The 20,154-nt window shown below is 39.1% G+C and overlaps 1 protein-coding gene across 2 annotated transcripts in view; it reads right to left on the bottom strand.

Moving 5' to 3' along the window:
• The window catches only part of RPS6KA6 (ribosomal protein S6 kinase A6), a 41,085-nt gene extending 26,014 nt beyond the window's left edge, over positions 1-15,071 (bottom strand). Inside the window, exons 1-3 of one of the 2 annotated variants that reach the window (XM_026848390.1) lie at positions 14,876-15,071; positions 5,976-6,035; positions 2,341-2,457 (exon numbers count right to left, since the gene is read on the bottom strand). In XM_026848390.1, the coding sequence (XP_026704191.1) occupies positions 2,341-2,457; positions 5,976-6,035; positions 14,876-14,887 (189 nt within the window). In that variant the 5' untranslated portion in view covers positions 14,888-15,071. Of the gene's footprint in view, positions 1-2,340; positions 2,458-5,975; positions 6,036-9,335; positions 9,375-14,875 lie in introns of those variants that run through there. The other variant, XM_026848391.1, reaches the window with a different exon arrangement.
• Positions 15,072-20,154: the final 5,083 nt, after the last annotated feature.

Raw genomic sequence — 20,154 nt, 5'->3', positions numbered from 1 at the left:
ATTTATACACTCACAATTATAAAAGTAAATTATTAATGAGCATGTATAAATATTTTAGTGCATAGTAGCTAGCAGCTTGTGAGAATGTAAGGAATTCATGTGCCAGTTACAAATTCTACCTAATAAGGACCAAAATAGCCACCACTGAAAACTACTCTGTCACCATCTAATTTGCAGACAAAGTCTCCATAATCCTGCATCTTGAGGAGATGGGACGATCTGTTGTTCAACTGCAAAGCAAAATCAAGACGGGCACACGTTGTGCACGGTGATTCACCTAAGCCAATCGAAGATCATCTTCAGCCGACGGGGTGCTGAAGCCTTAGAAGGTTCTCAAAGGCTGAAGACAGAAATTCAGTAACAGACACGAGGTTTAACCCTTTATTTCTGTGAAGCAGCGTTAAACCCTGCACAGATGTCCAAAAAGACAGGATGGGCTGTAGCTCTATACTAGCCTGGAGCAAACAAACCATGTGTCGCCAAAACCAGAGGGAGATCCCTCGGAGCTATGAAACTAACACCATGAAGGCAACAGCCATTGATCCTTGTTATTTGCTTTCTCTAGTCAATAGAAAGCAAAAAATATCAGATAAAAAATGCTCTGCCCAGATGCGCAGCAGTCATCATCTAATTCTTAAAGCTGGTTCCTGAACCAAGTGCTGCCAGGTTTCAAATCCTCTAAATCAGAGGTCTCGCCAAGCTGGTGGCACTGACCAAGAGCACTCCTTAGGCTCTCAGAAGTCTGAACTCTCTGAAGTAAGAGTCTGAGTCAAGACTAAGATGCCTGTACCAGATGTGCTGAATCCTAAAAGAGCTTAAGGCATCTCAAGTCAGGAGTAATTAACGCACAGAGCCTTTTATCTCTGAAGAGAAGTGTATGAGGGAATTTGCAACCAGCATTACCAGATAAAGACATGTTTGTTAATCTGTAAAACATTAAGAAATAAAGTCTATTTTCCGAACTATCGCTTATCCACAGAATGCCTTCCTAATGTCTAAATTTCTCCCTCCCTCTTGTACAACTATATGCAGAGGTTTGTTCCTGCCATGAGATAGACAGAACCAGCAGAACAACAGGAAAATGGAAACACATGTAAAGCTGACCATCTACTTTTTGTGTTGTATAAGATGCAGTTCGAGAGTCTGGTTTTAAAAAATAAATTAGCTTCTTATATACTAGGATTAACATTTCAACAAACGTGTTTCCAAGTAGTAACTGAGACATTTGATTTTTAATTTTATTTCTGCAACGTGACATCAAGTGGCACATTACAAAAAGAAATTACTCTTAAAAAATTGCCACATTTCTTCTATACGCTATTTGAGCAATTGTTCACTTTGAGTCTTTTAGCTGTAGATCACTTGACAAATAAAGCAAAATAACAAACCTGAGATGCATTTCCCAGGTTATTTACTTTATTATTACTTTGGTTCAAGTTCCAATCTACCGCAGCCGTTCTGTATGTGCATCAATACGGATTTAGTATATTGAAAGAAGTCAAACATTCACAGCACGCCAAGTACCATCATTAACAGACAAATCATCATCTCCCCCAGAAGTGTCTATCGATGTCCATTACACCACTGGTGCCTCCCAAGCATCAACCTAAGCTACAGAAGATGTGAAACAGATATTGTTCGTTCCGATTCCCCACTAGATGCTGCACTAAAGAATTGAGGCTGTGAAAACACTACGAGTTTATGCCAAATAGCCATGGTATTAGGCAAACGGAGCTTGTCAACACCAGAGCTGCTGCATAAAAGCCACCCTTAACTATAACCCAGCTGGTAAAATCCCTTGCTGTTGGTGCCACTGCTCCCATGAAGCTGCAGATGCCAGTCCAGATGAACCAAACATGCCTCTGCATGGTTAAAGTAACTTTCCATGGCAGACATCCTTAAATTGCCTACCGACTGACCCTTCTGCTAGAGACTGAGGCTGTTGCCTCTCTGCCTGATATGATTTGGTGTCCTGCTATAACCACTGCTCCCCTGGCACCAGAGCAAGGCTGGAAAACGATGCAATTTGTCAGTGTCTTTTCAAACGTTCCCTGCAAGTTTGGTACAGCACTACCTTTCCTGAACGTCTGGAAAGGTCTATGGAAAGAGACATTGATCTTCCTCAAAAAAATGTGGTTAGAAATGTTATCATAGTAAAAACGAACACACATACACCCCGTCCTCCCCATCCAACTGCAAAACAGGAGGGATAACTTCCTCCAAAACATGGCAATTTCCAAGTGTATCCATATATACCTAACCCTGCAGTACTACAGAAGTAATGGAAGACAGAGCAGGCTCAAAGTGGACATCAGATGAAAACCAAGTTTGTTATCTTACCTTTCCAAACGATCCCTGTCCAAGAACCTTAAGTAATTCAAACTGGGCTGGATCTGCTTTCTCACATCCTTCTTTCACATGGTGTGTAATAGGAATTTCTTTCACACTTCCTTCATCCTAATATTTCAAGGCAAACAAAATACAACAATGAACAGGCCTGAATTAATCAACTCTCATTAGAAGTGCATGTAAATGCCTGCTCTTTTCCTGTTTTCTGGGGCTTTTTTGTTTGGTTTGGGTTTTTTTTAAGAAAAATATTTGAAATTCTAATAAGGCACAAAAGAAAGCTGTCCAAATAAAGAGTTTTTCCAACCATCCTTTCATAAATAGATGCAACTCAAAATTCTAAACTGAAGTAAAATTCTCAAAAGAACGCTCATGTCCTTTTGTCATAAATAAAACTACAGTAAAGATGGATTTTCTCACATGAAAGGAACAAACATACAGATTTTTAAACCAAGTCCAAGATGATCCTTCTGTGCTTCACCTCTGTTTTAGTAGCCTTTAGTTTTCCAGGGATTACTATTCTCATCTTGCCCTTTTCTGAAAGAGTCTTAATGAAAGCTAAATTTAATTTCATCATTTTAGATAATTATTGCTTTTCACGGCAGCAAATAATAAATATGGTCATCCGCTTGTAGCTAGAGGAACATGCATCATTTGAGGAGCATAAATAAAATATGAGTCATCTTAAGAACGCCGAGAAATCTTGCATCCAATAGAAGAAACACAGCTCTGGGGTGGAGAGCTCACAGAGAGACTACCCTGTGTGGAGACCTCCTTCAGAAAGCTGAGGGTTATTCTCAGGTAGCTCAAAGATTTACTGTTCTGTTGACTTCTTCCTGTTACTCACACTTTTAGCAAAGCCGGGCACAGCAGCTACAATTGTGAAAAGACAAACATTCATGATGAAAACAAATCAGATGATGTATTGCAGCTTTTATGGTGCAAGAGAAGTTTCCGTGAGCCAAAACAAGCGAGATGTTAAAATAAGCACCCTTGAAACTAAAAACTACGTGCTAAGGCCTACAACAGCAACCTGAGCTCGCACATACAAAATGAGCGGCACCCAGCACTATCAAGAACAACAATGAATTCCTTGCACGCTGCAAATACAACCCAATTGCAACTGAAAATCCCACCCGTTTTGGACATCGTTAGGGTATCCAAATGATTATTAACTGTCCTCCTATCCTCTCTTTAGATCTTCATCTTGAAAGATGAAACACCCTACCTACCTACAGTGCGTTGCTCTCCCTCAGTGACAAGCACAAACACCAGAAAAAGACCTGACCACTCGACGAAACAGTTGGTTTCAGGAAAGAAAAAGAACATAGTTCTATAGTCAGGTTGACTATGGAATGTCTTGCTGCCCAAGACCATGCATTAAAACTTATAATCAGTGTTATCAGACTTGATAGAGAAGTATGTAAATTAAATACTGTAGGCAGGTTTACCCAGAGATGCAGGGTAGAAATCTGATCATCTAACCATGTACATACTTACTGTAACAATTAAAAAGGGGGGGCAATCCTCATGCTGCATTGATTGTCTATGCCTCAGTTGCTTTGTTTGTCCAGGGGAGGAAGGAGTTCAGACTAACATATTCGTATATTCACATAACTGTAGTTATTGCATATGAACCCTTTCCCCTCCCCTATATCTCTTATTTCATACTCCTTTTGGAAAAGGCCTGTTTGTTTTGCCTGTTTCCCATGCAAAGGTTAAATGTTAACACAAGGCACTGCTAGGTCGCAAAGTTATTTCCTTAATCCACACTCTAAACTACTTTATTTCCCTATTTGTTCACAAAAAAAAAAACAGCTGACATACACTGATGATACAGTGTCTACATCCCAACATCATTTCATCCATCCATCTTGTTGACTATGCATAAACATATTCATAGAAAAGATGCACATATATTCTTTTTTTTTTTTTTTTAAATGCCTGGAATTTAAGGCAGGTAGGAGCACTAGCATTTCAAGTCAAGATGAAAGCAGCAAGTCATCTAGTTATAAACCAAGTTGTACAACAGACTTAATGGCTGGTTCTTTCTATGAAATACGTAAATACCCTATTAAGAAGCTTTTTTACTTCACCATCCTAATTTGTATTCTTTCACACTGTGAACCTTTGCATGAGAAAAGATCTTTAGAAGTTCACCTGCTCTTCTGTTTATCACCCACCTTGAGTCATTAGCCTGTGACATCACATGTGGTTGCTGCGGAGACTGACAGAGCATTTCTAAATGGGAACTGAGGAGAAAAGTGTTTGCCATGCAAATAAAGAATAATTTCAAATGTATGAAATGAGTTATTTTTTATAAAGTGTTTTACCTTCATGAAAGATGTCTCTATAATTTCACCTACTTAACTATCATTAAAGTACTAAAAATTAGCATGACTGAAGTATAAAAAGACCTCTGCATCACCAACAAGAAATGAGCAGGTAAAGAGTTTAACAGATATATTAGCCAGTTTCATTTTAATTTCTAGTTTGGCCTCCATGAACTGCAAATTCGGTTGTATGATTTTGTGCTCTGCCGCTTGAGGAGCTAAATCTACTTCAGGGCTCAGGTACAAGCTCCCACTGAGCTGCCTTGCACAAGAGGTAACTATTCCCAGCAGGTTCAACAGAAGACAAAGTGCTGAAAGAACCGCCGCGATCGGTTATGGCTTTGTGCCATCTTACCTCGTTACAGCTTGACTGGTATGTAGCTCCGAGCACCTAACAAACAAGCTCAGCAACATCTTTCTGGTTCAAGTGCAGGGAAAGATTGAGACAACCCAATGCTCATCTTTCTTTGCTACCTTTAAGATGACTACGACACTGTTTATTTACTTACTTCACACCAGAAAATGTCTAAGCACCGCATGTTTCTACCCCCAAGAGTTTATTCTCCAAATCACTTAAAGTTATTATTGCAATACAAAGCAGTGGTTAAAGCTGCCAATAAGATCTACTTGATACCTTCTCCCATGGTCCTGTTCAAAAATATATGGATGGGTGTGTTGAAAAATGAGGGCCAATTTTCTCCTGCAAAGTCAGGCATTTCGCCACACACAGAATTAGCGTGAAGTTTAGTCCAAGATTTAGCCAGCATACAGAACACTGATCTTCAGCATCTCCTACATATGCACATCGCCAAGACACTGCACAAAATCATGCTCAACACGGTTTATCTGTGATATTTCGACACAAAAGCCAAATTAACATACTGGTGTAGAAATTAATTCTGTTCTAAAATAGGAGAAATTAAGTACCTTCTAGATCAATGTACAGCAAATACATTAAAAAATATTAAGAAAGAACTAATAACAGTGTAATAAAAGCAACATTAAGCACATGGTGTATGAAAGGTGCAAGGTTGGACTGTGCATTTTCTGAGGTTGGAGAGAGCATTCACAGATCCCTCACTGCCTCCTGCAGCAAACTTTCCCAAACAAAGCACTTCTGGTTCCTAGCCAGGTACTAATTTTCAAAATCATCTTTGAGATTTAGAGCCTCTTCAGATCAGGTCAAATAAAATGATAGGCTCAAAAATTATTACAGAGCAGGGAATGCATAAGTTCTGCTTCAAAAGGGAGTCATGCTAATGAGTGTCTAAACTGAAATCTGTCAAATATACTTACATGGTAGGAATACGGTTCACCTTCTTCCATAGGCTCATCTGCCATTTTAAGGCCATTTAGCTGGAGAGGGGAGGAAAAAAAACCAAAACCAACATTAAGACCCAACAAATTCAAATAAGCAGAGTTCATAATTTGACCAATTTACATTTCAGAGTGCACAAATGAAAACCGGTGCTCTTGTTGCTCTAATTTAAAACTGTAGTTTCAAACAACTACTACTTGGTAGTTATATTTAGCATCTCCCTTATGTATCATTTAGCAGATCCCTTTGTAAATGCCATTCCACAGCGTTATTTAATTGGAAATAATTTAAAATTCCTTCTTTAAAAGGTACGGATAACATCCATATAAGATGACACTAACATAAAATTCTTGTTACATACAAAATTTGTGTTGAGGATGCTTTTCAGAAACCTAAAATCTGCTGCTGAAAATTAATTTGACGTTTAAGGAGGAGAGATTCCAAAGTGATTTCAAGACTTTTTGGGGCAAGAGGGAGAAATGCAAGAGCAGGTAGAATGAATACAATCAGAGAATTCTTATGCACAAAAACTACCTGTTTCCTTAAAAATTTATTAATCTAAAAATTTGCTTGTTTCGAAAGTTATTTAAATACCCAGCAAACAGAATACCCAGACGTTAATGAAGTACTTGAGAAACTGTAGATCTGTATATCAAAATATTTGTGGATCGGTTTCAAAAGTAACACCTTTCAGAGACAGGAAAGGAGGACATGCAGCTGGACAGAAGCAAGTAAGTGACATGCTCAGAACTGATCACAGTACTTGCTAGCAGTTGCCTATCTTACTTAGTTTAAGCTGTAAGTAACAAACAATATAATGTTGCTTAACAACTGAAACTTTAAGAAAAATACAGAAATAAAGGACATGCTCTATTTAAACATGAAAAGCATTAATTAAAAACTGGAAATACCCAACAAAATGGGTGAAGCCAATTATGGATTTTGCTAGTGATAATTGCTGATTTCTTCACATATTAATTGTTCAGCATCGCTACCTTCATGTGGCATAGATCTCACACAACAAAATATGAACTAGAAATAAACAGAATGAAACTCAAGCTACTTTTTTTTCCCCTGAAATCAGAAGTTGAACTAATGAAGGTAGACAGGGTAATGACATCTTTTTTCTCGTACTTCTGAATTTATCTAAAGCACATGCCTAAGACACCGAAATACAGCATGATTATCTGTATGTGAATTGGTAAAACACAGGACTACAAAGAATCCTGAAATGCCACACAGACCATGCCCCTGTTTAAAAACAAAACCAGAAAACTCGACAAACAGGTAGGGCTGAAGGGCCAGGTTTATACCACCAGGATTGCGTCACCTAAACAAACCCTCAGCCACTTCCACTGCCTCTTCTAGGACCCTTGATTTCAAGTAGAGCTTTTAAGAGCCAAGTCCTAAATTAATGATTCTTATAAAACAAAATCTCTGATTTTGGTACCGTGATACTAGCACTTGTTTTCAGACTATAACCTCACAGAAAAAAAAATAAAAATAAAGGAAAGTAGCATGAGGGTTTTAATACTTTCACTCTTCTCTAAGTTTCTATTTATTTTAACGACAGTTTACACACATACTCTTCACATGAACTACAATTCGGCAGTTTAACCAAGAACTGGCACATTCAACACATGTTCATCGTTCATATCTAGCATGCACTGCCACCCTCATTTTCTCAAGGCCAAAACCCACTAACCTGTTACCCTGGATTCAGAAACCTCACATATGCTACAGAAGCCAACGCTATTAACTAATTTATTACGTAAGGGTTGGGGGGTTTTAACTTTTTTTTTTTTCCAAAGCAGATATTGGAAGGGACAAGACACCCACAATACTTGTTATTGTATGAATTAATTGAATACATCAAGAATTCCAAAATTCAGACCAGATATGAACTCCAACCTATTTTCAGATGATTCACTGCCATGTAAATTATTTTCACAGTATCACCAAATTACGTTCAAGCATGAATCAGTGAGGCCCACCAAAGCCATCAAAAAACCCTTATTTAGACCTAGTTACAAAATGGGTTTCCACTCCAGGTGCTCAGAAACATGATACAACTCTTCACTCAGGGACTTTAATTTGAAGTGAATTTAGCGTGCATTTCACCTTTCTTTAAATACGGTCAGCATCAAGTTTTGTTACCTAAATTTAAGCCCTGGAACCAATACTACCAGCCAGAAGAACTGCAGATACACTGAAAACAGGAGCTTAACTCCAGGCAATCAGACACAGAAAGCTGTCACTGGTGGAATGGGGTTTTGAACCGAAAATCAGCATGTTATGTGATCTAGATAGTTCCTGGGCATGCCATGTAAGCTTACTTTCAGCTTCCTAGCAAATCAAATACAGTAAGTTATTGGATTTTTATGGCGGGTAATCAAATGTCATCTTAATTAACAATTTCCTACTGTACACTTTTCCCCTTCATTGTTGCTCATGTGTGGTTTTTTTTCCTGTCCAGTCTCTCTATAACTACAAAGACTGGGATGCCTGCCAATTTTCAGTCCAAAGAATTTTATGTTCAAATGCATGAATCTACTTCTATCGCCCGATATACACGACTACACTTTTGCCTTATTTGTTTGTGAACTCTGGTCACTGTCCATTAAATTAAACAACAAACAATAAACCTGTTGGATTGCAAACAAAGTCTAGTAATTCGTTAGTTATTCAATTAAAAAAATTCAAAAACAAAAATCTAATCATTATCGTTCTGTTCAGTTACTTCTATTGGCCAAGGTTCAGCAACTAGAAGTTTCCACTGTCCCCCATACTAGGCAAAAAAGAAAAAAGTTACAATTAATACTTAATTCCCACCTCTACGGAAACCAAATACAAAATTCAGCTTCTGCAAGTGGGACCCCTTTTAGTGATTTAATCATCACTATGTATACACAAACATATATAGAGGTTAAAATAGTCCTGTTCTAAGTCATCACTTACTAAGAATTTATTAATACATAAATTTAATTTATTATTGAGAACCAGAAAGCACATATCACTACAAAGAGAACAGGTGAAGGGAAGCACGTACCATTACTCTAAAGGAGAGTCATTCAGCAATACTGAACAGCAAAATGATTCAAGAATGAAGTCCTACAGCTAACCGAACATTTTAAATATTAACTTTCATTAACACACAAACTAAACTCAGACATTTAGGCAAACAGCGTCAATACTTTCCAAATAGAAGTTTAAAAAAAAAAAATAAAATACAGAAACTACTCCACATCGTTGATGAGTGTAAAAATAACCAAAACAACAATATAAAAAAAATTGAGAACAAAGTTCAGGTCAGACCACCTGGCAGGTAAGAAACTTACTTTTCCAGAGGTGCAGGTGAAGAGACCTAATCCTCTGATGCCAAACTGCCTCTGAGGTAACACAGCGCAATCTGCCTTCTGATTTAAATAGCTGCGATGGATCCCATGACTCCCTGGAACTATACCCTATTACCTTGGGAGAATATCCAAAGGGCTTTTGCGGGCTGGTAAAAGGCTTAACTACTATTGCACATGTTTTTTCCTCCGATAATTACAGCAGAACAGAGGAATCCCAGTATTACCAAAGATTTGAACCACCTGCTCCCCCAGTATTAAGGATCTTTTTAACTGTTTACACGGTAAATGCATTACTGTTTGGTGGGTCTATAGGTTTTGGCCGAAAGAAGTTAGACAAATGGTCAGGAAAAATGCCTAACTACAAGGAAAAACAGTAGAAGATGTAACTCTGGTTCATTCTGCCTTGTTTCTACACATCTTCATTTCGGCATTCAAGCAGAATTAAACATTTTATAGACGGAACTGCAAACTTTATAATGATAATATTATTAGAAGTAGGAAGCGTTCTTCATCACCACTCACATATAACATAGACTGGCTTCAAACAGCTAAAAGTCTACATGAGGATCAACAAAAGCTTCTGCATCCTCCACGGTTCTTCCTTCACGGCGCTTAATTTCCCAAGTTTCTACAGCTACAGTCACCAGACCTACACCTCGCAATTCTTCCCAATGAAGACTAACCAGTTTGCTTCCCCACATACAAAAGTACTCCTTCAAGTCCTTATTTCAAAATGATAGAGTGCAAGCTTACGTTAGAAACCCCAATTCTTTTGAAAAGACTTTGAAAAGAAATCCTCTGGAAAAAATAAATGCTCTTAAGACAATCACATTTGTTCCTCATTTATTCTGAATTACATCTGCAGAGAGTTTGCATCATTAATTTAATTAGCAACACATGGGCCTACTGATTCTTATTTGCTGAGATAGGCTTGAGAAATTTGGGGGTTCTGGGCACAAACAGGTGAAGGGGTTTTTTTGGGGTGGGGTTTTTTTTTTTTTAAGTATCTAAAAGACACTGTGAATGAAACTGAAGCTTAAAGGCACCTGTTCTTCCAATAAAACATCCACAACTTTTCTCCAGGCAATAGTCTTTTTTTTTTAAGCAGTAGATATCATTACTGCACGCAGGTGCCCAAACTGGATGTAATGCTTTTTACCATTTGGGCTCAAATGCTTTTGGGAAGGAACAACTCCCCCCTGCAGAGCAGCCAAGCCCACGAAGCAGAAGACGAACGGTGTCATTAGTGTTCCCCAACACGGAGTTACACCAACGAAAGCTGAGTCCCACCCTACCACGATGTGACCAGAGGAAGGATGTCCTGCTGATGGCCGTGCCCACGTGAGACTCCGCAGGTCTGGGTTGAATTTCCTTCTCACCCGCTCACTGCCGGCACAAACCCTGTGCTAGCCTGTCCTGCAATCCCTCTCACAGAAGGACGAGGGCAGGTAACACACATACACTCTCTTTAAACATACCAAATAAAAGAGGAAGATAAGGCCAGCTGCTTTAAAAAAAAAAAAAAACAACCAACAAAAACAAACACCAAACAAAACTTAAATCCATAATCAACTGCTAGGGAAAGTTATAAGCTTATTTTCCTGTGGCAAGTAAATCACACATTCAGACAAGATAACAAACCTTCAGCAACATATAATTACTGATTTTAAGAGAACATTTTGATCCTTTTCATTATCAGAAATCAGGGGAGAATTACGTGTGCCTCAGACTAGTAATAGTTATAATGAGACACAAACCTAACCATAAGCACCAGGATCACTGAACTAGTAAAAGGATTGAGATCTTTTCGCTACTGCCTGTCTGGGAAAAAGACTACTTCCATAATCAAAGGGCATAAAGCAGCCACTCTGGAGATTGTGTTAAATGGCAGATTAAAGAATAATGGAAAAGGGTAAGATTGAAACTTGATGAAAACAGCACATTTCAAATTTTAATGTAGTGAAGTAGTATATCTACGTAAATGTTAAAATTCTATATATTACGAGTTAAATCATACCATTCTTCTGCTCCAGGGTTATTGTGAGGTCTCTCCCAGGCTATCCTGTGGGAACCAAGGTGAGCCACCTCAAACAGACCCCCTGTTCCTTTTCAAGGCTCAGAATACCATAGCAGATTTCCAAAACGATCTTCAAAAGTGGGATACCAAAACAAAATTATTATCATTATTACATTGCAGCACTTTTCGATGCATAAAGCACTTTTCAATGCATAAAGGAACTAATTGTTTTCTATTTCAGAATGCTAATGTGCTTTTTTTAAAAAAAAAAAAAAACAAACAAAAAAAACAACTATTTTTATAAAGACTTATGAGAACAATCTGCCTTTAAAAAAAACCCTGTACATCGTTGCCACGGCTGAGGGCACTTAATTCAAGTTACACACAATACTATTACTTTCTTTTCTTAACATAACACCACCTAATTGTGGAGATTTTCAGATGCACAGAACTAGGTAGCTGAGTCATCCACGTCACTGCCAGTAATTACTCACAAAGGAGTTATGCAACTCCTAACACTGACAAAATTCAGTGGCCTTTGACAGACCAAGCTCAGAACATGCTTAAGAGGATGGACTGAAAACAGTGGCCAAAATCAAAGATGTATTTATTTAAACTGGCATGGGCAACAGTTGATGTACAATAGCAGCAAAGCTCAACTCACAAACATGCCTTTTGGAAGGCAGCAACTTTCAGAGCAGCCCAGTTTTCTCGCAGAATACTTTCATTTCCAGTCACTTTTTTGTTTCAGCCTTGTCTTCCTTGTCACTGTCAGCCAATTAAGCAACTGAGTTCTGAAGTATTTCTTTCAAAAATAAATATTTCAGTATGAGGTCGCATTTATGCAATTCACAATATCCACATAGCAAACAGCAAGCACTTTGGTTAATTACACTCCTTTTAAATGGGCAGAAAATTCCAATTGTTCTGCTCAATCCCAAGTATCTTTGTATTTCATTCAGCCTGGTCAACAAAGTGTTAACTTTTACTGTTTCTTTGTAGACTGTAATCATATTTTAATAATCTATAACAGTTGATTATAATCAACGCCCTCGTACCTACTTTTATTAATGTGAAAATACTTATTAATCCTATATTTAGGAGGAAAGAAGTTCACTGAATATTTGAAGCTTAAACCGCATGACACTGACCCTTCCTACCTAGGCTTAGGGAATCCCCACAGTCACAAAACTGCTTCACAAGTGATGCTGTCATAGGAATATAGGAACAGGCAGGAACAACACAGTGTATGATCCAAAATGTAACCTTCAGCACTTCAAAGACCACCACCGTGAAAAAAGGCAAAATAAATCAGTCCTAAACTTCTTCAAAAAGTTCATGTTCTTTTTATGCCTTGAAGAATGAAAAATTGTTTCCTACCTTCAAGATCGCATTCTTCCCCTGCTAGCTGTTTTTACTTTGTTAACAAAAGCACTGCTTCACTGGAAACGTACTTCTTCCTAATAACGCAATCCTAATTTAGTCAACAAGCAGATTCCTCGGAGAAAACAGTTTCTCTGATTTTTTTCCTCCTGTGCCACAACGGGTGGATAAGAGCACCAGTAAACACAAGTTAGTCTTGGAAATGCAGGACTACTTCACACTAACACTGGTGACTCTAGTTCCAGTGAGGCCAAGGTCACCAAAATCAATCAGATTGACAACATAAGGTTGCAGTAAGTACTATAGGCTATAATTAATTCCATAAAGTTAAGCTTAAGTGAAGATTCCAAACCAAACCAAAATTCATTTTAACATAAAATAAGCCTTTGTTAAATCCCAAAGCCACGTCAATGTGGAATTCCAACAAGTGAAAAGTACCGCACATCCCCAAGATGCACTTAATATAAGTGTTATGACAATACCAAGCACTTGTTAATGTAATCTGGGAGTTTCATACGCAACTTGAAGAAACTGGTTTGATAGAAACGAAGTCTCAAACGCTGCTAGCCAAATGCAAGACGGACGTAACAAACACGATGTCTCATTTTAATCAGAGCACGACTGAAATAGTTTTATTTACAGACCCTGTTAAGTAAGTAGTTCATGTACGGGCTTGAGGAAAACGCAATGTAAAGAACAACTGTTGCAAACAATCGCCTTCAGATGTTATGAACAGAGATCTGTTTCAGCTGGACATCCACTGTCCTGTGCTCTGTGGGCTAGAGGAGGGTGACTTCAGAACCAGGCTCCTACAGCAGTGCACTGCCGAGCTCAGGTCTCTGTTAGCCCCAGCCCAGTCAAGTATTCAAAGATAACTGAAATGTCACCACCGTCAGCAGAAATACCTGTCTGAGCTTTGCTGGGCTGGAGCCAGGGCTGGTTCTCCAGCCCCTCTTGCCAACTGCCAATATAATATTTATGGCAAAAATCTGTGCACGAATGCAGCACTCCGAAAGTAGCACCAGCCTTGGTGTAGGGGCATTTATCCATCCAAAAAATACCAAGATGCACAATAACCACAAATGTTCAGCTTTCAGCTGCAATACGCTGTCTGATTAACACTAACATACCGCAATATTATTAAAGAACAGACCAACAGGGCTAAGAAAGTTCTCAGGCCTTCAATAAGCTTCATACCTTCACTACAGCATCCTATTTTTACAAACCATAAGATTAACAAATAAGCATTAATATTTCGGCTGACTTTTTAATCCTTACCTGTAGCTTCACTAACATAATTAAGATTTCTCTAATATTAAGGTACAGGGACTGCATCAAGCATTATTAGATCATTAGAATATTTCAAAGTGCTAAAGTGTAGCAGCCATGGTGTAGAAATGCATGTCCAGTAATTACAGTACTTGGAAGTGGCACTCTGTAGACACAACTACAGAAAATTTTTTTTTAAAAAAGTGAAGAAATTTTAAACTTCATGGCTTTATTCTTATAAAGGAAAACCACTCAGTAATTCAGGATAAGTTTTTATCAAAGAATAAAATTTCAACAAGATCCTTTAAAGAATGTACTTTCACTCTTGCCAAGACTTTAACCTATGCTTGTTTTGTGCACTTTGCGCTTGGAGATGAATTTGTTGCAGACCTTTTCACTGACGATAAGAAAAGCCTACTGCATCACGGAAAGCAAGTCTGACCAGTTTTAAGCAGCTTTATTTAGATACCATCTTTTGTGTGTCTAATACACCTAGGTGTAATCTTTTATTTGTCATACTTGACGATACTTGATACGCAATCCTACGCTTCTGATTTAAAAGTGCAAAAGTTTTACCACTTGAGGGTCACATTCTGCTGAGGTGCACACGCAGTGTAACCAGTTTTGCCATTTATTTTCTTTTACACTGAATTTGGTACTTGGTTATGGATGCACCTACAGCGCTAAGCAATACCTCAAAGACACTCTCGAAGTCATTCCTCGTTCTTTACGAGGTTTAAGCACCCAAACCTCAGTTCACACACTGCTGGGCCTTTCTGTGACGTGTGTGTATGATCGCTGTTGTAAGTTATTCAATGAAAAAGCAAAGGGGTCTCTCCTAGCGAAGACCTACCTGGCTGCGCATCCAGATCAGCACGATCAAATTTTCAGAAGTTAAAGCAACTTTCCACAGGAGCTACGGCCATTAAAACTGAGTTTAGAGCAAACCTCCAGCGCTGGGTGTTAACCGGGAACCGACGACTGGGCCACGGAGGCCGTTAAGACGGCGACACAAAGCGCACCGGCCTCCCCGCTCCTTCCCACGCCTCACCCTGCCCCGCGAAGTCGGCTCCCCCCGAAAAAAGGGGGACCCCTTGGGTGAGGCGGCGGTGAGGGGGCAGGCAGCCCTTCCCGGGGAAGTGACAGAGGGAGGGGGGGGAAAGCAGAAAGTTGAGTTTTTGAGAATTTGCGAGGTGGCAGGATACGCAGCATAGTCGGCTGGAAAGTGGAAAACCGTAGCCTGGTTCCTCCTGGGTTCTTGGTGAGATGAAAAGCGTGAATAAGCTGCGGGCATGTCTACAAGGGAGCGAAGCAGCCTGCTTCACCGTGGTTACAAACACCAAGGGGATGGATTCCTTTGTTTCCAAGCATGTGTTCTAGAGAGAAACACCACAGCATTTCCAAACCTGAGGGGGCAGAAAAAAAGAACCAGGGATGCAAAAAGAATACTTCTCCATCACTGATCTTAGGAGCTGGAAAACACTAGATTATTCTATCAGAAGTATGTATTTTTAAAGATAGAAAACTGCCTCGATGACACCGAGGTTTTGTTTAAACACTCTGCGTGACTTATTAGTAAGCCCTGCCCTTCAGATATAGCTACCAAAGGAACGCTCAAACCGCTCTCAATTGCCAAATAATTTTGATGAAATTAGCACGACTGAGAGAACAAGCTGGTACACCCCATAGTTCAGAATGCCTTCCTGTGATGATTTTTTTTTCTCCTCAGAAGTCAGGCATTGTACAAACAAATATATAGGGCAAGATGCTGTGCTGCTGTAGTCCTTGATTAGAGCGACCTGTTTCACAAAGCTAACCATTACCAGTTCCCTGTCGCCCAGCCTACTGAAGAGAGTTGCCTATTGTGAATGTGTCATTGCAGCAACAGCCAGCTGGCATGTCAGCATTTCCACTGCAAACCTATTTTTAAAGGTCTGTAACTCAACCATGGAAGACAAATGCTTTGGACTGAAACAGGGAGCGTGCGTCAGGAATGTTCATCCTTCAGAAAATGAAAAGTATGCAAGAAAATGTAGGACCAAAGTTACCGGTACTTAATATTGAGAGAGAATTGACATTTTAAATCTAGAACTGGTTAGGCTAGGTCACTTCTAAACATTTTTGTCACAGTAGGATTGTGCAAACATGGAGCTTTTAAAGCAATGAAGCGACAGGAGACAAGCCCCAGCTTCATGGGCCTTTGCTTCACACACAGCTACCTACCCCAGTGCCTCTGTTCACGAGAAGCCAAATGGCCAAATCTTTTCTGTGAGATTAAATATGTATGTACTTGAGCAGTGCCATGAGGCAGATCTTAATTTAAATATAAAGGAAATCAAGTGAGAAGTGACTTTTTGAATGTGCTTGAGTGCTCAGCAAGAACTTGGGTCTGAAACTTGTGTTGCAGATGCCGTTTCCCTGCGTCTGACTTTTCCTATTGCCTCAAACAATAAGAGACTGCAAACAAGTGTTCTGCATCCCCGAGGTCTTAACACTGTAATATTTTAAGAAGTTCAGAGAAAAGGAATAATCAGAGAAGTTAGGATTGTTATTCATATCAAAGATTGTAAAAGGGAAATTATGATATATGTAGATAAAATAACGACTGAATAAGAAAAAGTAAATTCAGAATGTCTTTTACGCTCGGTCGTGCAACCAAAGAAGCAAAAGGTATTCAATAAAAACGCAACGATATGTCACTGAAATTTTAAAACTTAGCAAGACACCCCCCCCCCAATTATTTTTACAGAGAAATAAAGCATCAAAAATATAATAGCAAGTCATTAATTTAGGAGAATCAAGGCCTCATGTCTTGGGTTCCAAATTAATATTTGAATATTATATATTCGGATATTTTTTTGTGCCTTTTTCTATCTCATGTCCATGACTGTATGGCTATCAGATCTCATTTGGTGTGCAGTTTTCAGATGAGGATATCGGATCTCATTTGGTGCGCAGTTTTCAGCTGAATATTTTTTTACATTTCAATACCTTAATTTGTTCAGCAGGCTCTGCCCATTATCTTCCTCTGCAGGTCACTGTATGATCAGCATGACATTGTAACCACTTTTTCCTCTGTCAGGTGTTTTTATTAGATTAGAAGGGTTCAAAGTCACCAGTTTCTAAATATTTATTCACTTTAAAATCTGTGACATCACAAAGTTGCTGAGAATGCTGTTTTACCAAGCCTAATAGGAAAGGAATAATAATAATAATAATAATAATAACAATAATAATAAAAGGAATCTGCAGCCAAAATTCAGTTTGTTCAGTGTCAGTAACGTGAACTCCAACCGCTCAGTCGTCCCTTTTATAGACCTCAGGGCTGCAGCCACTGGCAACATCCATGCTTAGTATGCTCATTCAATTTTCCTGAAAGTATCAGTCATACACTTGAAAATATGAACAACAGATTATTTATGAGGTTAAAAAAATCCCTGCGCATTTCCGGCATGTCGTTCCTAGCAGGGCTTTTCTTAGAGAGGCGTGTTGCAGAACTCTCTTCCCTCTGAAGTTTTCTGTCCATCTGTACCAATTCTGTCCCTAAACGAGATTATTGCGGAAGAATCCTGCCAACCTTGTGTTGATTCAGCCAGAATGTTTTTCAAGAAAGGAAAAATAAGAATATTATCATCAAGCCAGTGTCTTTTGTTCCCCTCCTCCTCCCAGTTAATGATACTGAAATCCGAACCACGCTAACCATGGCAAGTACAGCGCAGCTCCACCCTGGAAAGCGAAGCAGAAAAAACAGTGTGAATATAGGAATATGTGAACAGTATCTAGTTCAGTGAGATCTCAGACAGGAAACTATACAACGAGCAAAGTTGGAGGAAACTGCCCAAGCCGAGACTGATGGTTTTATTCTGTTTTGACTGTGATGGTAAAGCCCCTGAAAGGGAACAGGTACAAATTTAGCTTTTGTAGATTCAGTTCAAGGCAGACTGTGAACTCTAGTATTGATTGTGAAGGTGGTTTGGGGGGGCGATAGAGTTAATTTCCAAGGGCAATTTTGTTCAAGTTCATCATCATTTCACCTTTAATCTTTTGTACAATACGGCTGAACAACACTCGCACAGTCAGAGCAGTACAACTCTTTCCTATTGTGTAGATGAATTTACGTGGGTACAAAGCATGCTTCTGTTAGCGTGACTTGTTCTCATACGAGAAGGAAAAAGAACTGTCCTGATGCATCAAAAATGTATAGTTACACGCTTGTGTCTATGCCAGAATTGTTCCAGAGGAGGAACGCGGAGGGTGAGGTGCTCTGGAGGGTGTGCTCCCACATGGATGTAAGACAATTTCAGAGGCACGTTTGTGGCTGTTAACCTGTGGAGATCCTCTACACACAGTGTAAATTGCTCTGGTCCTAATAAGATAAACATTACAGGAAGATTTTCACAATTTTAGAAACTAATATCCCAATACCAAACATCTATATGTATTTGGATTAAGTTATGGAAGAGTACCATGACAAAATCTTCAGTCAATACTGTCTGAATATGAAATAGAAACGTGAGAGTCCATACCCCACCTGTGTATACTGGTATTTAAAAAATGCGAATAGAGCCGAGCTCGTGTATGTGTGTGTATTTACAGCTATGTGCTGTAAGATACCTTGTAAACAGCTCAATGCCGTTAAACAGTTTATTGTGTGCGTTGCCCCACACCACAAAAGCAAGAGAAGTCATGTGAGGGAACAGCAAGAACCACTTCTCTGCTCAGTTATGGTTATGCTGAATGTGTGAAGTGCAAATGAAGAGGCCCTTTACTGAATCCCTGCTTCAGCTTTATGATTATATTTTTCCATCTATGTCTTTCGTACTTTTGTAGCAAGTTTTTAAAAGCTCACTTATGGATAAAAAGGGAAACCAATTTGAGACGATGCTCCTAGATCAACACCTTAAGAAAGATCCTTGATACTCACGATTTCATTCTCACCATCAAAGCAAACACTTTTCTTTCAGGCTATTTTAGAACCACAGGACAAACTTAGCAACAAATTTTGCCACGTTTGTCCAAAATGAGCTAAAGAAATATCTCATCCATATGGAAAATACAATGAATTTTTCTCTGCTGATCACATTGCTTTGACAGTAGGCGATGAACACCGCAGATAGGCACAGTGAATGAAGATCCTACTAGATTTTTTTTTGATGCTTATCTAAACTTTTTTTCACATTAAACTTTTTAGTTCACCATTTCAAAATGCATTTTGAATTCAAATGTCCTACAATATCATTTTTTCCCCCCAAATCCAAGCGAATGCTACAAACCAGCCAGCTGACACATCTCAGTAGTTCTATGATATATCATCAAATGGAATGCTACGTACAGTCAAATTAAAGATCCAATATCTCATCTGCAGCGCTGGCCAAGAAAGCAGATGCCAGACAGAAAATACAGAGGCAGCAGTAGCTAAAAGTAATCCAGAATTTGTTTTCAGCCTCCAGCTATTCGGGTTTCATGAGCCAAGGGTGGTATCTTGCAGGGAACAGTCTCGGTGGACACTTCTTCTATCAGTTTGCCCAACCTTCTTGAATATCTACATTTTCAGCAACCGTAACATCTCACAGCAAGTTCCACAACCAAACCTTATTACAAAAGTATCTCGCTCTGAGCCTACTGCTTAGTTTCATGTGATGTTCCCTACCCTTATATTGTAAAGGAGAGTGATTAATCACCCTCTCCAAATCGTTGGTGATTTTATGCATGGTATATATCCCACCTCCACCATCCTACCGCGCTCTGCTCTGCTTCCCAGGCTGAAGATTCCTGGGCTGTTTAGTCACTCATAAATGAAGGGTGGGGAAATTCCAGTTTCTCTGTACACATTTTCACTCGCGATTTGGAAGTAAATATAAAATAACTACTAATAACATGCACAAATTGCAAAGAGAAAGGAAAGTAATGAGCAGTCATTAGCTCTCAAAGTCCTTTGGGAAATGACAAGTGACTCAGGAAATTACAGGCCTACCACGAGGACTGGATACACAAGCAGGGATCGAGGAAGGAGGGAGTTTGTTTTACATCCACAAGTAGCACCGTGGAGACGGATCCTCGGGCTTTGAGTACAATTTTGGAGTCTGTGCTTAGAAAAGCCCATCAGAGAACCACGGGAAAGACTCCAGCCTC

The sequence above is a fragment of the Athene cunicularia genome (genome assembly GCF_003259725.1).
Source record: "Athene cunicularia isolate RWA chromosome 4 unlocalized genomic scaffold, athCun1 chr4_part3, whole genome shotgun sequence".
In the NCBI taxonomy this organism is placed as follows: domain Eukaryota; kingdom Metazoa; phylum Chordata; class Aves; order Strigiformes; family Strigidae; genus Athene; species Athene cunicularia.
This window is presented reverse-complemented; position numbering and strand designations above follow the sequence as displayed.